At 50.2% G+C, this 17,679-nt stretch overlaps 1 protein-coding gene across 2 annotated transcripts; it reads left to right on the top strand.

The window, feature by feature from the left end:
* Positions 1–241: 241 nt before the first annotated feature.
* SPACA3 (sperm acrosome associated 3) lies at positions 242–7,903 on the top strand. Of its 2 annotated transcripts, none has more exons than XM_032429188.1 (5): positions 242–360; positions 3,702–3,989; positions 4,800–4,958; positions 5,366–5,444; positions 7,732–7,903. In XM_032429188.1, exons 2-5 carry the CDS (start codon positions 3,803–3,805, stop codon positions 7,796–7,798), a joined length of 492 nt encoding a protein of 163 aa, XP_032285079.1. In that variant the 5' UTR covers positions 242–360; positions 3,702–3,802; the 3' UTR covers positions 7,799–7,903. The 2 variants fall into 2 exon arrangements, with proteins under 2 accessions (XP_032285079.1, XP_032285078.1); XM_032429187.1 differs by having other exon boundaries at positions 263–340.
* The last annotated feature ends 9,776 nt before the right edge of the window (positions 7,904–17,679 follow it).

The following is a 17,679-nucleotide window of genomic DNA, read 5'->3' as shown; positions in this document are numbered from 1 at the left end:
TCTGTTGGGAGCAGAAGTCATCCTTCAACTTGTGTGTGCAAGTGTGTGTGGAGGTGGCCAAGGAGGGTTGGGCTTAGATACTCCTAATGTGTCTCCAGCCCCGAAATTGAGGGGCTCAGGAGACCAGTCAAAGCTCAGTAGGTGAAGATGGTTCTAGAAGATGAGCTCACAGAACGAGGGAGTTCCAGAAGGCCCTATGTCAGTCTGGAGCCTGCCCTCCCCCATCATTCTCTGAAAGCTGGGTGCGTGGGGCCCTAGCAGTATCATGGGGGTGTCTTGAGCTGAAGCCAGGTGTTGGGTCCCTGTTGCCGCTGCCACTGTCACTGCCGTGTTAGCTCTGGTGCGGACGACACCTGATCAGTGAGCCCCCTTGCCCTCTTCCTGCAGCTGTTGACCAGGGCCCTGGCTGGCCTGGCCAGAGAGGGGCATGGAAAAAGAAAGGGGGTGGTCAGAAATGGGGGGGAGTCCTGGGCTGGGAGAGCGCTGAGTTGAGAGAGAGAGAGAGAGAGAGGGGAGACCCTGCTGGCGGGTGTCTGGTCTCTGAATCACCAGCCCTCACTCCTTACCCCTCTCGACCTGCCATGACTCGCTCAGGATGAAATTAGTTTTAAGTCGCTTTGCTACAAAAAGTCAAAAACAGTCTCTGTAAAGCAGTGAACTTGGTGTCCTCGTCTGTAAATGGGAGATATTACTCCTACGAACCTTGAGTTGTTGAGAGGATTAGAGGAGCTCACGTTAGAAAACATCCTGCAAAGGCCCAGCGCAGTGTCTGCTGGGTGTGAAGAGCTCAGTGAGGTTCCCCCCATTGCCTCCCCGCCCCCCACTTTGGCGGGGCAGGTTCGTGCTCTTGGGGTCAGGACCTCAGGATGCTTCAGTGTAAGCAGCACCCACTGAACAGTCACTCCATACCCACAACTCGGCTTGGCTTTTAGGATGTGAAGATACACAAGACGGCCAGTGTTCCTTGGAAGTTCTTTTATGGAGGGAATGATTACTGTACATCACAGTCCTGTGGGACAGAGGGATGGCAGAAGCACAGGGTGCTCGGGGCGTGTTGGGGAGCTGGCAAACTCATCTCTGTGTGACTCTGGAAGTATGAGGAAGAGTTAGCCATGTAGAGGAAGGAGAGGGCTAGTGCGCCAGACAGCGGGATCATCATGAGGGAACAATATGGCATTACTGGAACTCAAAGTGTGAGTGACGGGGAGGTCCACACAGCTGGGTCGTGAGGAGTGATGCATGCCTAGGAGCAGCGATGCACCCATCCGAGGGTGGCAGGTGGCCAGGCTTTTTGTTCAAAAACTCATGGTGGTAAATGTGTCTAGAATAGTTTGGAAAACGAGGCAGGACTGGATGCAAGGAGCCCATCAGTATGCTGGGATGGTGGTCGGAACTGAGGGAAAGACGGTGCTCTCGGAGGGAGGGCAGAATCAATCACACTTCGGGATCGACTGGCTGTGGGTGGGTGAAGGGTGTAGAGACAGAAGGAGTGAAGAATGCCATCTGTATTTCTAGTTTGGATAAATGTGTTTAAACCAAAAAAGTTATGAGTTTATTTTATTTTTTTAAGATTTTATTTATTTACTTGAGAGAGAGAGCGAGGGAGATCACAGAGGGAGAAGCAGACTTCCCACTGAGCAGAGAGCCCGATGTGGGGCTCAATCCCAGGACCCTGGGATTGTGACCTGAGCCGAAGGCAGACGCTTAACTGACTGAGCCACCCAGGTGCCCCAGTTATGAGTTTAAAACCAAGAATATTTTAAACCCAGAAAGGAAAGGCACAAGGAAGCCAATTTTAGTGGGAACATTAGTTCTGTTTTGGACCTGCTTAGTCTGAGGTGACACGGGATATCTGAGTGGAGAAGTCCAGGAGGCAGTGGCAGATGAGGTCTGCTGCTCTGGGGAAGACGAAATTCAACATCATCGGCCCGCAGGTGGCAGTTAACTGTGGGGCCACCCAGAGGGTATCCTGAAGAGAGAGAGGAGGGCTCAGGGTAGAGATGCCTGGAAAGCATACCAGCATTTGAGACGTAGGCAATCAGAAGAAATAGCCCGAGAAGGAGCAGGGAACCCAGGAGAGGGGGCATCATGGAAGCCAAGAGTGGCAAGAGATTCAACAGGTGGATTGGGCAATGGCGTGAAAGGCTGCTGAGCGCCCCTGTGGGTCAAGAACTGGCAAGACCCACTGGATGGGGCAGAACAGCGTCAGGCATGTGGTGATGGTGGTGAAGCTAAATTTCACTGGGTTGAAAACAAATGGGGAGGTGAGAAAACAGTATGTTTTCCTGTAGAAGTTTCCATGAGAAGAGAGGGAGAGAGACCAGTCAGTATAGATGATGACAAGGCCTGTATGCATCCATGCATCAGGGGAATGATAAGTGGTAGGAGGAGGCGCTGAGGACCCTGGGAGAGGAGCAATGGCCCATGGAGTAAGGTCGAGAGGTGGGAAAGGGTGAGCTTGCAGGCACGACGGGCCTTGACAAGGGTCGCAGCCCCGCATCCTCACACTAGAGGGGGGAAGATGAGTAGGACGAGGCTCCTGATGCCCTCGTGAGGCAGGAGGTGAGGTCTCCTGGGAGCTCGGGGGTGGGACCGGGCAGCGGGCAGTAATGAGCATCTCGAATACTCTTTGAGGGCAATGGGAGAGAGAAAGTGGGCCAAAGACAAGCCTTCGGGCCGGAGTGAGAAGTATTTCATCATAGAAATAACAGTGAACCTATTTTTAGTACAAAGAGCTAAGTTCTCTCTGGGCCTTTCTCCTCTCATTCATTCTTTCAAACATCTTCTGAGGCAGGTGTTATTCATTTCCTCATTGGAGAGCTGAAGACAGTGATGCTCGGGAGGTGTTCAAAGTCAGAGATGTTGTGCAGGGCGGAGGTGGGCTTCAAACTCAAGGCTTACTGCAAAGCCACACCCTTAACCCACCTTGTCATCCTCCATGGCTTGAAGGTCCAGTGGGGTTGGAGGCCATGTGTTTTTTGGGACACCATTCATGAGGTCGTGTGGCTGTTTCGTTTTTTGACTCTATGAACGTGGACAGTAAGTGTGGTGGGGTAGGGTCACGGGAGATGTGGGAAGATGTGTCAGAGAGATGAGAATGGAAGGTTGCAGAGGGGGTTGGTGGCAAGATGCACGGATGGCCAGGCCATAGGAGTGGGTGGCTAAGACAGAGTGGAGGTGAAGGTCATAACCAGGTGCAAACGTCCTTCATGATACCGAGGGCTGGCCCGTGGAGCCAGTGCAAGAGGCAAACCCAAGGAGAGCGCTCTCTTGACAATGGCGGGGTAGGGACTGGCTTACACTCTGATGCTATTGCTGGGCCCTTGCCCTCCGGAAACATCTGCTCATGGCCATACCTCGTGGGGCTTTGGAGTCACGTAAACATTGGTCTTATTCCAAACTTTGCTCCTTCCTAGTTGTGCAACATAGGGCTTTGGGATTCGATGATGCCTGGCAAGTAGTATGGAGCTCCAAACACATTCGTTTTCTCCCCCAGTTCCCCTCCTCCTCTCTCAGCTGCTGGGGCAGGTGTAAAGCAGGACGGAGGGGAAGCTGGCCTCAGGGAACCCTCTCCTGGATCTCAGAGCTCAGGGGCGTGGCTGATGGCTTCCTCATGGCTGCAAGGGAGCTGGTTTGCTGCGTTGGCGCCTTCTCCCCTTTTCCCAGGTACACTCAGACCCCGTTTTTCTTTTTCTTCCAAGGGTAACCTTCTGTGAGTGGTGGACCAGGGCTGTTGAACTGTCTGCCATCTCAAAACCCAGCTGTGAGCCAGCGTGGCGGGGGCTGTGCCTCCGACGCCTGCATGGAAGCCAGGAGCTGGGCTCCCAGAAGGCAACTGTGCCCGCCGGGGAGCATGTTGCTGGCTTTTGCCTCTCTGCTCGGCTGCCTGCTCACCTCCAGCCAGGCCAAGGTCTACAGTCGCTGTGAGCTAGCCCGAGTGCTCCAGGATTTCGGCATGGAGGGATACCGGGGATCCACCCTGGCTGACTGTAAGAACCGCACCCCCAGACACTGCCGCCCCCCACTCCTCCCCTCCCTCCCTGCTCTTCTCCCTCCCTGCTCCCCTCCCTACTCTCACTCAGGGGAGGTGGTCTTGGAAGCTTTCTGAGCCTCAGCCCTCCCTTGTACATCAAGGGCTTTATAACCAGGCAGGTGGGCAAGATTTAGCACAAGTTAAATACCTAATAGGCAGGCCACAGGCAGCCCAGTCAGCATGCCCCTACCCTCCCTGCCCCTACTGCTGAAGTCAACAGCCAAAGAAACAGAATAGCTTACTTCTCTAATCCTAATGGCAGCCAAGAGGATCGGACATTCCCACTGAGGTTTAGGGTAAACTGAGCAAACCAGTAAGAGCAGACTCTTCAAGCTGCTGGTAGTTTCGGGAAGCTGTGAGGTCCAGCCACATCTGGACTCATTTCTCTCTCGTTCTAGCCCCCTTACCAGCTCTCACCTGTGTCTTCCTTGTTTTGCCTCTGAAGATCTAGCTTTTGTCCGTTTGTCCCACAAAGATTTCTTGGGCCCCGCTGCGTGCTGAGCGATGAGACAGCGGGAAGGAAGGAGGCCTGAGGGACAGTCTTGACTCTTGCTATTTGGTAGCTGTGGTGACCCCCAGTGAGTCCCTTCCCCCCTGAGCCTTGCTGGAGTCACTGGGGAAGTAGGTCGGAGGACAGCCACCATGATCACCTTGGGGCAAGAGCTGAGGCTCAGAGGTGCTCTCGTATGGCGCCCGCATGTGAGTGTCCTGGTCTGTGCTGGCTTCGGTCGCCTGACCCTCGGGCCTGCGTCTCCACCCTACGCAGGGGTCTGTCTTGCTTACTTCACAAGTGGCTTCAACACAGCCGCTGTGGACCATGAAGCCGACGGGAGCACCAACAACGGCATCTTCCAGATCAACAGCCGGAAGTGGTGCAAAAACCTCAACCTAGAGGTCCCCAACCTGTGCCAGGAATACTGCTCTGGTAGGCTGGGCCCGAGCCGGGGGCGGCGTGGGCCGGGCCTCTGCACCCGTCTTGGCTTGTTCCCCGCTGCTGTTTGCGCCCCTCACCTGGATCTCTGAGTGGGGATCCCCCACCATGCCCCTCTGGGCCCACCAAGGAGAGTGGGATGGGGCAAGAGATGAGGGTAGGTCCACCACGAATCTGATGGGAGACTGTTCTGAGAGCTGTAGGAGGGTGGGGAGGGGAGTGGTAGAGTGTTATCTGTGTTTCCAGAGGGATCAAGAGACAGGGTTGGGTTTAGGATGGAGAAGGGCATGTGTGTGTGTGTGTGTGTGAGAGAGAGAGACAGAGAGAGACAGACAGACAGACTCTGGATGTCTAGCTCTATCCACTGTTCCCTCATCATATTTCTCTGCCTCCCACCCCAGACTTGTTGAATCCTAACCTTAAGGATACTGTTATCTGTGCCATGAAGATCGTGCAACAGCCCCAGGGTCTGGCCAGCTGGTAGGTAACCTGGGCTAGAGGCCGCCCTCCCCGCCACTTCCCCAGGCTGATGTGGCCAGGACTGGTGGACAGCAGGAGGGAACTAATCTTTCCTGAGTGCTCACGTTGTCCCGGCCACCATTCCATGGCCTCACAGTCTGATCTGCAGCCAACTTTCGGCCATAGGGGTTACTGTCCCTGAAGTATTTACAGACAACACACTGAGTGTCTGGGAGGGTAAGCAATTCACGGGAGCTCTTGGAGCCAAGCCTGGCTCTTCCACCATATGCCTCTGTTAGGATGCCTGCCTACAGGTCCACAAGACCTGGGTCTGGTCAACCTTGTTTGTTTGTTTAACGGTGGCATCTTCATCGAAACTAACTTTTGTAGAAAAGCCCAAGATGTACAACAGATCAAAGAAGCGATTCCGGGCTTGAAGTATGGTGGGGGTGTATGTGGGGGGCGGTGCTCTGGAGCCACACCCTGTCAGCCTTCTCTTTTCCTGCCTCTTTCCCACAAGATGGCCTTTGGAGCGGCCATGCTCACAGGCGAGGGGGTTGGATGAGCATCCCATGGGGCACTGGACTAGATCTTTGGTTCCCAGACAGACCTCTGAGGCAGTGACCCTGCAGACTCCTCCAAAGGGGGTCTCACTGCTGAGACTCCAACCTCCCTTTCCTCTCATTTCCGAATGAGAGACCAGCAGGGGCAGGATGTGGGGAGGGTGAGATACTCCAGGTGGTTCCTGGAGCTACAGACAGATGTGACCGTCATAAGACAGGTAAAGGAGTTTGGGAGGGAGTGAATATTGGCCCAGGAGCAGAGGGAAGGGGGAGGGGAGACGAGAGGCAGGGGCATGGTAGGGAAGCCTTTGTAGGAGTCCAGGTGAGAGATCCAGGGTCTGCGCTAGGACAGTTGCTCAGCTGATGGACAGGAGGGGGGTTGGCTAGGAGGGCCTGTAGAGGAGGCTTGGGGACAGGTAATATGCAGCAGCAAGGGTGAGGAGGAGGCAGAAATGACGTGAATCTAGAGAAGGTCCGAGATGCGCCTTGACCATGACCACAGCTTTGGAGATGTGTTGGTCTGAGAACAGTTGATGCCCTAGGAACTGAGTCTGGAGTGAGGCAGGCTCAGCAGGACATAATGCACAGCTATAAGATCAGAGAGGGTGAGTGTAGGCTTGGCAGGAGTCCAAGGGCTTGAGGTCTTGGGGGCACCACCCGGGGATGGAGGAAACAGGTCCTTTTGGGTTATATCAAAAAAGAGCTCTGTTTTGTACACTGGGAGTAAATTTGTGGCAGGTATACCCCCTGAGAGGTGGCTGAGGCCAATAACAGGCAGTGGTCCCAGAACGTAGAAAGGGTACGGTTTATTTCCTCCACCTGCACACCTTGGGAACTCACCCATGCCGGGCTCTGTGCTGGGTGCTGGGCTGCAGGGAAGCTGAGATCCGAGTCTCTGCCTTCAAGGCTCTCACAGTCTAATGGTAGAGGCAAACAAGCCAGCTGACCACACCTCATTGATGGATCTCTAGAGGTCCTCAAGGGGCACTCTTGGTCATTGGGCTCTTTGACATTGACATCATGGAATCACCAAAGCTTGGAACCCCTGAGAACTTGGGACCCCAGGACCCCGGGATCTTGCTTATCTTCAAGATGCTCATGTGATGATGGAGCAAGGTAATGGTCCTGAAAGAGCCTATAAACTATAGTTACCAACAATTGAAAGACCTGGATTGGTGGTTAAGGAGAAGTGGATGGGGCTGCAGTTCTGTCATTTACTAGCTGTGGATCTTGGGTGAGGAATTTTGCATCTGAGTCTCAGTGTTTCATTTGGAATATAGGGAACACTCTATCTGCCTAATCTACATTATAGGGCTGCCGGGGGTGGAGCAGGGTGCAGATAAATGAGTGATGGATGGGACAGTGCTATGTAGACTGTAAAGGGCTGTACGCTTGTAAGGCGGCATGACTGTCTGCTGAGGGAGCATGGTGTGGGAAAAGAGCATTGGACTGGGGTTCTGGACCTTTGCCACTGACTTCTGGGTGAACTTGAACAAATTACCCTGTATCTCTATTAGTGAAATTAGGAGGCTAGGTAAATGACATTTTAAGGGCCATGCTCTTCCGTTTTTGCTTCTTCTAGGGGGTTCTTTGCTAATGAATGGGGTTTACTAGTCCCTCTTTCCCTTGCTAGCCCCTTTCCTTACTGTGGTTTAGAGCCCATGCCTCCTTCCTGTTCTTCTCTGAGCAGGGACTGAAGGCGGCAGCTGACTTGGTCTCTCCTCTTCCCCATCCTCCATCCTCAGGGAGGCCTGGAGGCGTCACTGCCAGGGCAAGGACCTCAGCGACTGGGTGGATGGCTGTGACTTGTAGGATCCTCTGTGGATGGACCAGGTCACGCACAGCAGGCTGGGAGATGTGGTTTGGTTTCTGATCCAGGCTTGAGAAGACAAGCCAACCAATAAAGTATAGTCTAACGTAAGTGTGGTTCTCAGCTATCACTGTGTTTCCAGGTGGCACGTCGGAGTTTCTTCACCTGTCCACCTGGGCTGGGCTCCATAAAGCTTACCCCAGAAGGCTTGCCTCCATTCCTGGAGACACGGGGTGGGGGTGGGGGTCAGTGCTTCCCTTGCCCACACCTGGTAGAGTTTCCTAGACCCTTTACCTGGATCTAGGTTTGCCGGGTTTAGCAAAACAAACAATGATAACCAAAACAGGATGCCTAAGTTAAATTTGAAATTTGGATATGCAACAAATAAATTTTACTCTACATATGTCCCGAATATTGCATGGGACACACTTATATTAAAAAATGATGTGTTATTTGGAGAGTCTGAGTGGCTTAGTTGGTTAAGTGTCTGACTTTTTTTTAAGATTTATTTATTTATTTAGGGGGGTGGGGAAGGACAGAGGGAGAGGGAGACAGAGAATCTCAAGCAGACTCTGTGCTGAGCAGAGGCTTGATCTCACAACCCCACGGTCATGACCTGAGCCGAAATCAAGAGTCGGATGCTTTACTGACTGAGCCACTCAGGTGCCCCCACAGATAAATTTAATTGAGCAAAGATTTTCTTGGGCACCCTCCCTGCCATCAGAGCCTGCCTCCCAAGGATGAACTGAGCTTACTCTATATCCTGCCCCTTCCTGCCCTCCCCTGAGTTCAGCTCTCCATCCCAGGTCTGCCTTATCCCTGAACAGTTATGTGCTACAAAATTATTTCTCAGAAATGAAATGAAATTCTTAGTCCTTCCTTCTAACTGATCTCATCTAGGCATGAGAAAGAAAGGATCGAGCATATTGACACCAATGTAAGAGAATTCTTATCAACTTAACTCAATCTCTAGTTGGGAGAATTTGGGGGCAGCATAAGACAGGAATGAAAAAAGTGCTGGCGATGTGGGGGGAAATATTCTGAGCAATGGAAGCAGGCTAGCATGACCCTGAGATCATAACCTGAGCTGAAATCAAGAGTTGGATGCTCAATCGACAGAGCCACCCAGGAGCTTCAAGTGTCAGACTCTTGATTTCGGCTCAGGGTTATGAGATCGAGCCCCACATTGGGCTCTGCGCTGAGCGTGGAGCCTGCTTGGGATTCTTTCTCTCCCTGTCCCTCTGTCAACACCCTCCCCCCACTGTGTGTGCTCTCTCTCTCAAAAAGCAAAAACAAAAACAAAGATGTGCACAATAGCCAAACTGTGGAAAGAGCCAAGATGTCCATCAACAGATGAATGGATAAAGAAGATTTGGTATATATATACAATGGAATATTATGCAGCCATCAAAAGGAATGAGATCTTGCCATTTGCAACGACGTGGATGGAACTGGAGGGTATTATGCTGAGCGAAATAAGTCAAACAGAGAAAGACATGTATCATATGACCTCACTGATATGAGGAATTCTTAATCTCAGGAAACAAACTGAGGGTTGCTGGAGTGGGGGGTGGGATGGGAGGGATGGGGTGACTGGGTGATGGACACTGGGGAGGGTATGTGCTCTGGTAAGTGCTGTGAATTGTGCAAGACTGTTGAATCTCAGATCTGTACCTCTGAAACAAATAATGCAATATATGTTAAGAAAGAAAAAAAGAAGAATGTAGCAGGAGGGGAAGAATGAAGGGGGGGAAATCGGAGGGGGAGAAGAACCATGAGAGACGATGGACTCTGAAAAACAAACTGAGGGTTCTAGAGGGGAGGGGGGTGGGAGGATGGGTTAGCCTGGTGATGGGTATTGAGGAGGGCACGTTCTGCATGGAGCACTGGGTGTTATGCACAAACAATGAATCATGGAACACTATATCTAAAACTAATGATGTAATGTATGGGGATTAACATAACAATAAAAAAATTTAAAAAAAAAAGAAAGATGCTTGTTTCTACCACTTTGAAGAGCAATTTCACAACATCTAGTAAAGCTGAAGGTACAAATACATACCTTACCATTCAACCATTCCACTGTTAGGTGATTACATACCATAGAACAAGGGTCAGAAATTTTTTTCCATAAAGGACCAGAGAGTAAATACTTTAGGCTTTTTAGACTATGCAGTCTCAGTCCCAACTACTCCACTCTGCCATTTTAGGATGAAAGCAGCCTTAGACAATACTTTAATGAATGCATGTGGCTGTGTTCCAATAAAACTTCTCTTGGATGCTGAAATGTGAATTTCATATAATTTTCATGTGTCACAAAATATGCTTATTTTTTTTGTCATTAAAAATGTAAAAACCAACCATTTGGTTGAATTAATAGACAAAATGTGGTGTATACATACAATGGAATATTATTCAGCCCTAAAAGGAAGCAGATTTCAACACACGCTGCAACATGAATGAACCGTGAAAACATGATGGTAAGTAAAATCAGCCAAACACAAAGGGACAAATATTGTATGATTCCACTTATATGAGGTGCCCAGTGTAGCTGAATTCACAGACAGAGAGTAGATTGGTGGTGTGGGAATTAAGGAATTATTGTGGAATGGGCACAGCTTCAGGTTGGGAAGATAAAAAAGTTCTAGAATTGGATAGTGGCGATTGTTACACAACAATGTGAATGCGCCCAATACCACTAAACTATAAGCCTGAAAATGGTTAAAATGGTAAATTTCATGTGATGTATATCATACTGCAATTTTTTAAAATTAAAATTAAGAATGAGGAAAATTAAAAACCATCCTTAATTCACAGCCCCCTACAAAAACAGGTGGCAGCCAGATTTGACCTATGGGGCACAGCTGCCCTAAAGAACTTACCCTAAAGAAACTCTCACATGTCCCAAGCAATAAGGACAAGAGTACTGTCTGGGTTAGGAAAAAGAAAGAAAGGAAATGTCCTAAATATTTATCAACAGGATGGTGGGAATGCAAGCTGGTGCAGCCACTCTGGAAAACAGTATGGAGGTTCCTCAAAAAGTTGAAAATAGAGCTACCATATGATCCAGCAATTGCACTACTGGGTATTTACCCCAAAGATACAAAAGTAGGGATCCGAAAGGCTACGTGCACCCCGATGTTTATAGCAGCAACGTCCACAATAGCCAAACTGTGGAAAGAGCCAAGATGTCCATCAACAGATGAATGGATAAAGAAGATGTGGTATATATATACAATGGAATATTATGCAGCCATCAAAAGGAATAAGATCTTGCCATTTGCAACGACGTGGATGGAACTGGAGGGTATTATGCTGAGCGAAATAAGTCAAACAGAGAAAGACATGTATCATATGACCTCACTGATATGAGGAATTCTTAATCTCAGGAAACAAACTGAGGGTGCTGGAGTGGGGGGTGGGGTGGGAGGGATGGGGTGACTGGGTGATGGACACTGGGGAGGGTATGTGTTCTGGTAAGCGCTGTGAATTGTGCAAGACTGTTGAATCTCAGATCTGTACCTCTGAAACAAATAATGCAATATATGTTAAGAAAGAAAAAAAGAAGAAGAATGTAGCAGGAGGGGAAGAATGAAGGGGGGGAAATCGGAGGGGGAGAAGAACCATGAGAGACGATGGACTCTGAAAAACAAACTGAGGGTTCTAGAGGGGAGGGGGTTGGGAGGATGGGTTAGCCTGGTGATGGGTATTGAGGAGGGCACGTTCTGCATGGAGCACTGGGTGTTATGCACAAACAATGAATCATGGAACACTATATCTAAAACTAATGATGTAATGTATGGGGATTAACATAACAATAAAAAAATTAAAAAAAACAACAACAACAACGATGTGTTGTGTACCTGAAACTCAAATTTAGTTAGGCATCCTATATATATATTTTTAGGTGTCCTATATTTTATCTGGCAACCTTGTCTGGGTCTGCTGTGGTATACTCCAGGCTTGTGTGTGGGGGGTCCTTGGGACATTTGTTTTCTGTGGTTCTGGTCACAAGGGTGGCCACAGTGGAGACTGCTAACACACTGGCAGAAGCCAAGGGGTGGAGCACCCGGAGTGGAGACACACCTTGGGCTTCGGCTAGACGCTCCCCCTGCTCTCCAGTGCCCCCTAGCGGAAGAAAATTCAAGTGCTGGTGGCCATCTCAGCCCGGTAAGGAAGTTAGTTACTCCTGGTACTGCTGACCATTGCTGGGAGGCTGGAGGATTGGGTGGAGGGTGTGGATGGCTTCCAGGCAGCACACGGCACGTCTCTGCCTTCCTCAATATGTGGGAAGCTCAGAAGGAGGCAGCACTGTCTCCCATTAACCTAGAGCTCAGTGTCTCAGGTCCCTTGGGAGGGACTGTGTGTGAAGGAGGAAAGTGGGCAAGTCTCGGGATCACTGTGGATATGGTAGCAAGAGAAGCAACCGCTGTGATGACTGAGAGGCTGAACCCTGAGTTGAGATTGTAGATTCTTCTGGAAAGGACTCAGAAAACCCTGCAGTTCTCTGATTGAGGGATGGCTGGTGCTTCCCCAGGAGGAGAGATGACTGTGATGTCGACTGCCCCTCCCCACCGACCTGCCATCTCCAAATCCACTGGTCAGCAAACAGCAGAGGGGCGGCGAAGTGTCTGCAACTGGTAAGACAGCCAGTTTCCTTCCGCTGCTGGTCTGGTGTTGGGCCACTCGCATCGCCAGAGCGTAGCTGGCCCTGCCTTGTGTCCCACCCTGGCTTTTGCTTCTGCCTCCCTGTGGAGCTCTTGCCTCCATGTCAAGGTGATGCTAAAACGTGAGGGCTGCTCATACACGTGGACGGTGGTGAAGGAGCAGCTCCTTGCTGGGAGTTGGGCTTCTGGGGGATCAACGACAAATGGATCCATTCTCATTAAGTCATAGGGAGATACTGCTCTCTTTTTAATATGGAGGCAACACTGTGTACCTACCATGTGCCATGCATCATCTAATCTAGACCCTGGAACTATTACTATCATGGAGCTCCCCTTGTTATCCCCATTCTACAGATAAGGAAATGGAGGCTCAGAAGAGATAAATTTGCACCCAGGAGATTCCATGTGCTCTTAGGTCACTGTATTTTGCTGAGAGGTGGTTGTCTTGGGCCACCTGCAGTCTGTGCTCTCCCTCACCTGGCCCAAGACCTCTGGGCCATTATCTCTGGGTGATGCATACCCTCTATTTCAACTTCACTTTAGGTTTCTGTTGCCTGCAACCAGCCAATTGCTCCACTGGGTCCCATTCACTCAGGAGTAGGTGGTCCTTGGAATCGAAGCAAGAATTGTTAAAAGGACGTGGAGGCTGGCATGAAAATAGGGCTGGGCAGGGGCAGGCCTGGACAAGGGATCCTGGAGGCCTGGGCTGGGGGGTGGATGAGGAAAAGGTGGAGATGGAAGAGGAGAATCTAGGGGAGAGCCCTCACCTGTGCATGAGGGTTAAATGGTCTATAGCTCTACCTGGAAGTCCCAGTTTCTAAGTGATATTCTCAGACTGAGTAGAGTAACCAGGCTACCTCCTCATGTCTCCTTGCATCCATGTCACACTCGCCCCACATTCTATTGCTCACTCTGTCCTGCCTCTTAAAAGCTTTCTAATATCTCTGGAAACTGTCCCTCCTGTCCATCCCAGATACCACTGCTTTAACTCAAGCCCCTGTCACTTCTTTCCTGGGACAATGACACCGACCTCGTGAGAGTATCCCTTGCTATCCCACCTCCTCCCTTCCGTGAGCTTTCCACCTTCTTACTCCCTTGCATCCTGGCCATATGATGGCTTTTCTCACCTTTATTATAGTCCAAGTTCCTTGGCTTGGTACGCAAGATCTTTCACAAGCCAGGCTCAGCTGACATCTACAGATTCATTTCTCAACTGTTCAGAAGCTTTTACCCTGGTGGGTTTCTATCCCTGGCTGCTTCATACTTGTCACCATCCCCTGCCATTCTTCCCCATGCACGCACTCCAGGCAATCAACACGCTTGTTCTCACCGCACGGCTTTCACGCCTGCCCTCAGGTCTTCCTGGAATGCCATTTCCTTAGATCCTTGAGTGGCTATTTGTTTCCAGCCAGCTCTTGTCTCAATTTCACATCCTCAGATGAACTTCTCTGACTGCCATAGCTGAAGGAAGCTCCTCTCCCCTCTTGTCATGATCTTACTACCAGTGAATTACTGTCTGAGATTATTTCATGCACATGTGAATTTACATACATCCCATTTTCCGTCTCCTTATGGATGGTCAGCACCATGAGGGCAGGAAATGGGTCTGTTCCTTGTATTTCCAGCACTCGGAATAGTGGTTGGCACATAGTGGGTTCTCAGTGAAAGAATGAACCTATTGAATGCATGACTGATGCAGGAAAGAATGAATGGTGGGCAGTCAGCTAATGTTTGCAGAATCGGTGAATGAATGAGCCCGGATACCTTCTTTCAACAGAGCAGCGGTTCATGCAATGGTATTAAGTACCAGCTAAGTGTCAGGCCCTAGGCATCCCTCCAGAGGGACCCATTGCCCCTCCTGAGCCCTCTTGGGATGGCTTTCTCCCTCTCAGGGGGACCAGCCTGGCTACTTTTCATCCAAGTCCCACTCGCTTCCCCCTTGGCCATGTCTTGCAGAGGAAGTTCAGCACGATTTGGAAGGAATTGGCACAATGTTTTGTTATGTTTCATTTTTTTTCCCTCTTATCCTGGCTGCCTGACCTGGGGAAAGTCACCCCGCCTCCCTGAGCCTCAGTGGTCCTCAGGGACAAGGGGAACTGATAAAGACCACCTCACAATATTGCGTTGATCACATAATACAGAGCATCGAGGCACCAAGTACAGGGCCTGGCACAGCCTGGGGGCTTAAGAAATGCTGGTTTCCCTAAGCTCGGGGGGCCCCCCTGGGGAGGAATGGTGGTCCTGCCTGGCCTGGTGACTGGGGTGTACTTGGGATGCCTGTGCCATGTTCTCAACACAGTTTGCTAAGAAGGAGGAAGAGGAGAGGGGAGACTGTGGGAAGAAGCAGCAGAAGGAGGAGGGGGATGGTTTGGACAAAGTGGCAGAGATTTCTACAGAAAGCAGGGAGAATGAAGTGAATTATTGTCACTCTTTTTAGTCCAAGCCACCTCATTCTTGGCTAGTTTGACTCCAGGAGACTAATGGGAAATGGGCTTGTCTAACTCTTTTGTTGCTGAGTGGGGTGAATGCTCCAGGGGATGATTAGCTACCCAGGTGCTGTCATTTCTCTACCTGTAGGCCCAGGTGAGGCAGGCAGGGACTCCTGGCAGCAGAGGGAGGCTCTGCTGAGCACTCTTCTTGGGCGGGTCCCTGTGCTCTGCCTGTAAGACTCATCCTTTCAGCTGGATATGGCTTTTTTTTTTTTTTTTTTTCTTTACTCCAGGCCACTGGCCTGAAGCTTCTAGAGTGGGAGGCTGGCCTGGTCAGATGGGGTCCAGCATTTAGTGGACACCTTCTTTGGGGTAGCAGATGTGCCCCCGCTTCCTGCCTGTGGCCAACATCACAAACTGAGCACAAGCCTCTATTCTATTACTTGCCAGAGATCCTTCCTAATGCTTCGGTGGCAGCCACTGTCCACGGAGTTGGCCGGTAGGATGGCGCTTCCTCATCTCCATCCTACCATGTGTGAGGCACCACATTGGCACTTTCCATAGTTAATCTCACTACCCCCACGGCATGCTTAGGAGGTAGGTCACCCCCATTTTTAGGACGAAACTGAGTTCCAGAGAAGTTCTAGCACTTGCCCAAGGTAATGCAGTTGGTGGAGCTGGGATTCAGACGGAGCCATTGGCTTCCAAAGGCTGCACTCTGTCCTTGGTGTGTCCCAGTCTGAGCTAGCCTGTGGACTCTAGCTGGCTGGACTCCAGTGGAGGGAGGGCAGCAGAAAGACAGCGCCCTCCCATTCAGCAGAGATCTGTTCTTCCCCAGACCTTCCAAGTTCTCCTCCACCTCTAAGCCTTCGCTCAGGTATTTGCCTGCCAGGCAATTCCCACCCATCTCTCAAGGCTTTGGCCGAAACCTGCCCTACCTCAGCCTGGCAGACAGACCCAGGGTCCTGAGCCTTGGGCACCTTCACTGTAGCTCCCTTGCTGTTCAGGTTCTTGCATGTACATTTGTCGCCCACCTCTGCCCGACTGGACTCTGAGCCCTCCGAGATTGTGTCTTCTTGGTATATGGACCCACAGTGCCCGGCCCATGGTGGGCACGTAGAAAATGCCCATGGAGTGAGGGATTCTGGACAGAGAACCTGCCTGGTGCTGGGATAGCTTCTTCCAGCTGTTCTTTGACCTCTTCCCTCCAAGGCTGGTTAAGTTGGGTATGCTTTGGTGCCCACCAACCACTTTGTCTTGGGCCCCTTTGATAATTCCCTTTGAAAGGAAACCACAAAGTCTGAATTCCATGGAAGACAAATGGCCCATGATGGTGATAAGTGGGCCACATGAACCACTTCCTTCAGAGGCATGGTGTGGAGAGCAGCTTCAAGAAGACAAGACATCCAAATTCCCCATCCCAAAGCTTCACTCACTGCCATTTTCAAGGGCTGTTTCGGTGTTGCTGTTGTTATTTGGTTTTTTAAAGAAGAAGCACCATTACCCTCCTGCTCAGAAATGAATGAGATGTCAACAGTGGTATGTGTCTGGGGCCTAACAGCAGCCGGAGACCACAGGGCGTGCACTCCCTGAACGTCCACAGTGGGGCCAGCGGTCACATTCCAAGAATCAGGCCATGGGGATGTTTGCTGAGGGATGCTGCGGTTGCTTTCTAGGTAGGCAGGTCTCCTCAGCCCTCAAAATCATCGCAGGCATAAAATGACTTTTATGAAATCACATCTCAGGGTTCTCTGTTCATATTCATTTTCTGCTTGCTCATTCATTTTGGCATCTGTGGGAGCTCATTAGCACACAAGCTACAGCAGGTGCCAAAGGTTTAAAAAAAATTATGGGAGGAAAAACTTGAAATTGATCAAATCCTATCTATCTTTCCTTTTTTGCTCCTATAAATTGAAAAATGACAGCCATTATGTCATTTTACGAGAAGAAATGTTGGTTGCTCTTTGTGGTGCTGTGGCGCTTTTGTGGGAAGGGTTGGCACTTTCTGGACCAGGGAGTCTTTGTCTAGCCTCAGGGCATCCCTGGAGGATCACAGATGGGCTCCGGGGGGTCCACAACCTTCCTGAAATAAAGTGCAAAATTGAATGTATATCTCTGTGACAATGTGCATTTTTTTTTCTGGAGAGAGCTCATAGCTTTCACCTTATTTTGAATCCAAACAAGATTAAGAATCAGTGTTTTACAGGAAGAAAAAAGAAAAGAAGAAAAGGGAGGAAGTAGTTACCTTAGCTCATTTAATCCTCATAATTACCCCCAAAACCCAGCATCATTAAACACTTGCTGGGATGTCTGACCCCCATTCTCGGCTTACACTCATAGACTGTTAGAGTTGGGGCACACCAAAGGCTTATTTGTTTGTTTTCCAACACCTCTTCTTATAAAGAGGGGGAAACTGAGGCCCAGAGAAGTGAAGTACATTGTCCAATGTTATGTGGTCAGTTTATAGCAGAAATGGATTGGAAAGCCAGTCCTTTGACTCTCTGTCCAAAGCCTTTGCCACTGTTGCTTAGCTCTTGCAAAGTCAGTGAGCATAGATTTCCACAAATGTTAAAGTGAATTAGTAAGAGACTCTCCTCCTCCCACCTGTCCTCAGGCTGGGTTGGTTCCCACTGACCTATTTCTTGGTTCCCAGGGACCTTCTGGCCCCAGACGCGCCCAACCTATTAGCCCTCGGAATATTCAAACGCACGCACAAAATGATTCCATGTGCCAGGAGTCTCAGATGAATGCGGAGAAAGCCATTTGCTAAATAAATTAACCCTTGGC

This window comes from Phoca vitulina, unplaced genomic scaffold (assembly GCF_004348235.1).
Source record: "Phoca vitulina isolate PV1807 unplaced genomic scaffold, GSC_HSeal_1.0 scaffold40, whole genome shotgun sequence".
Lineage (NCBI taxonomy): Eukaryota > Metazoa > Chordata > Mammalia > Carnivora > Phocidae > Phoca > Phoca vitulina.
The sequence above is the reverse complement of the archived record's forward strand: the minus strand, read 5'-3'. Positions and strand labels throughout refer to the sequence as shown.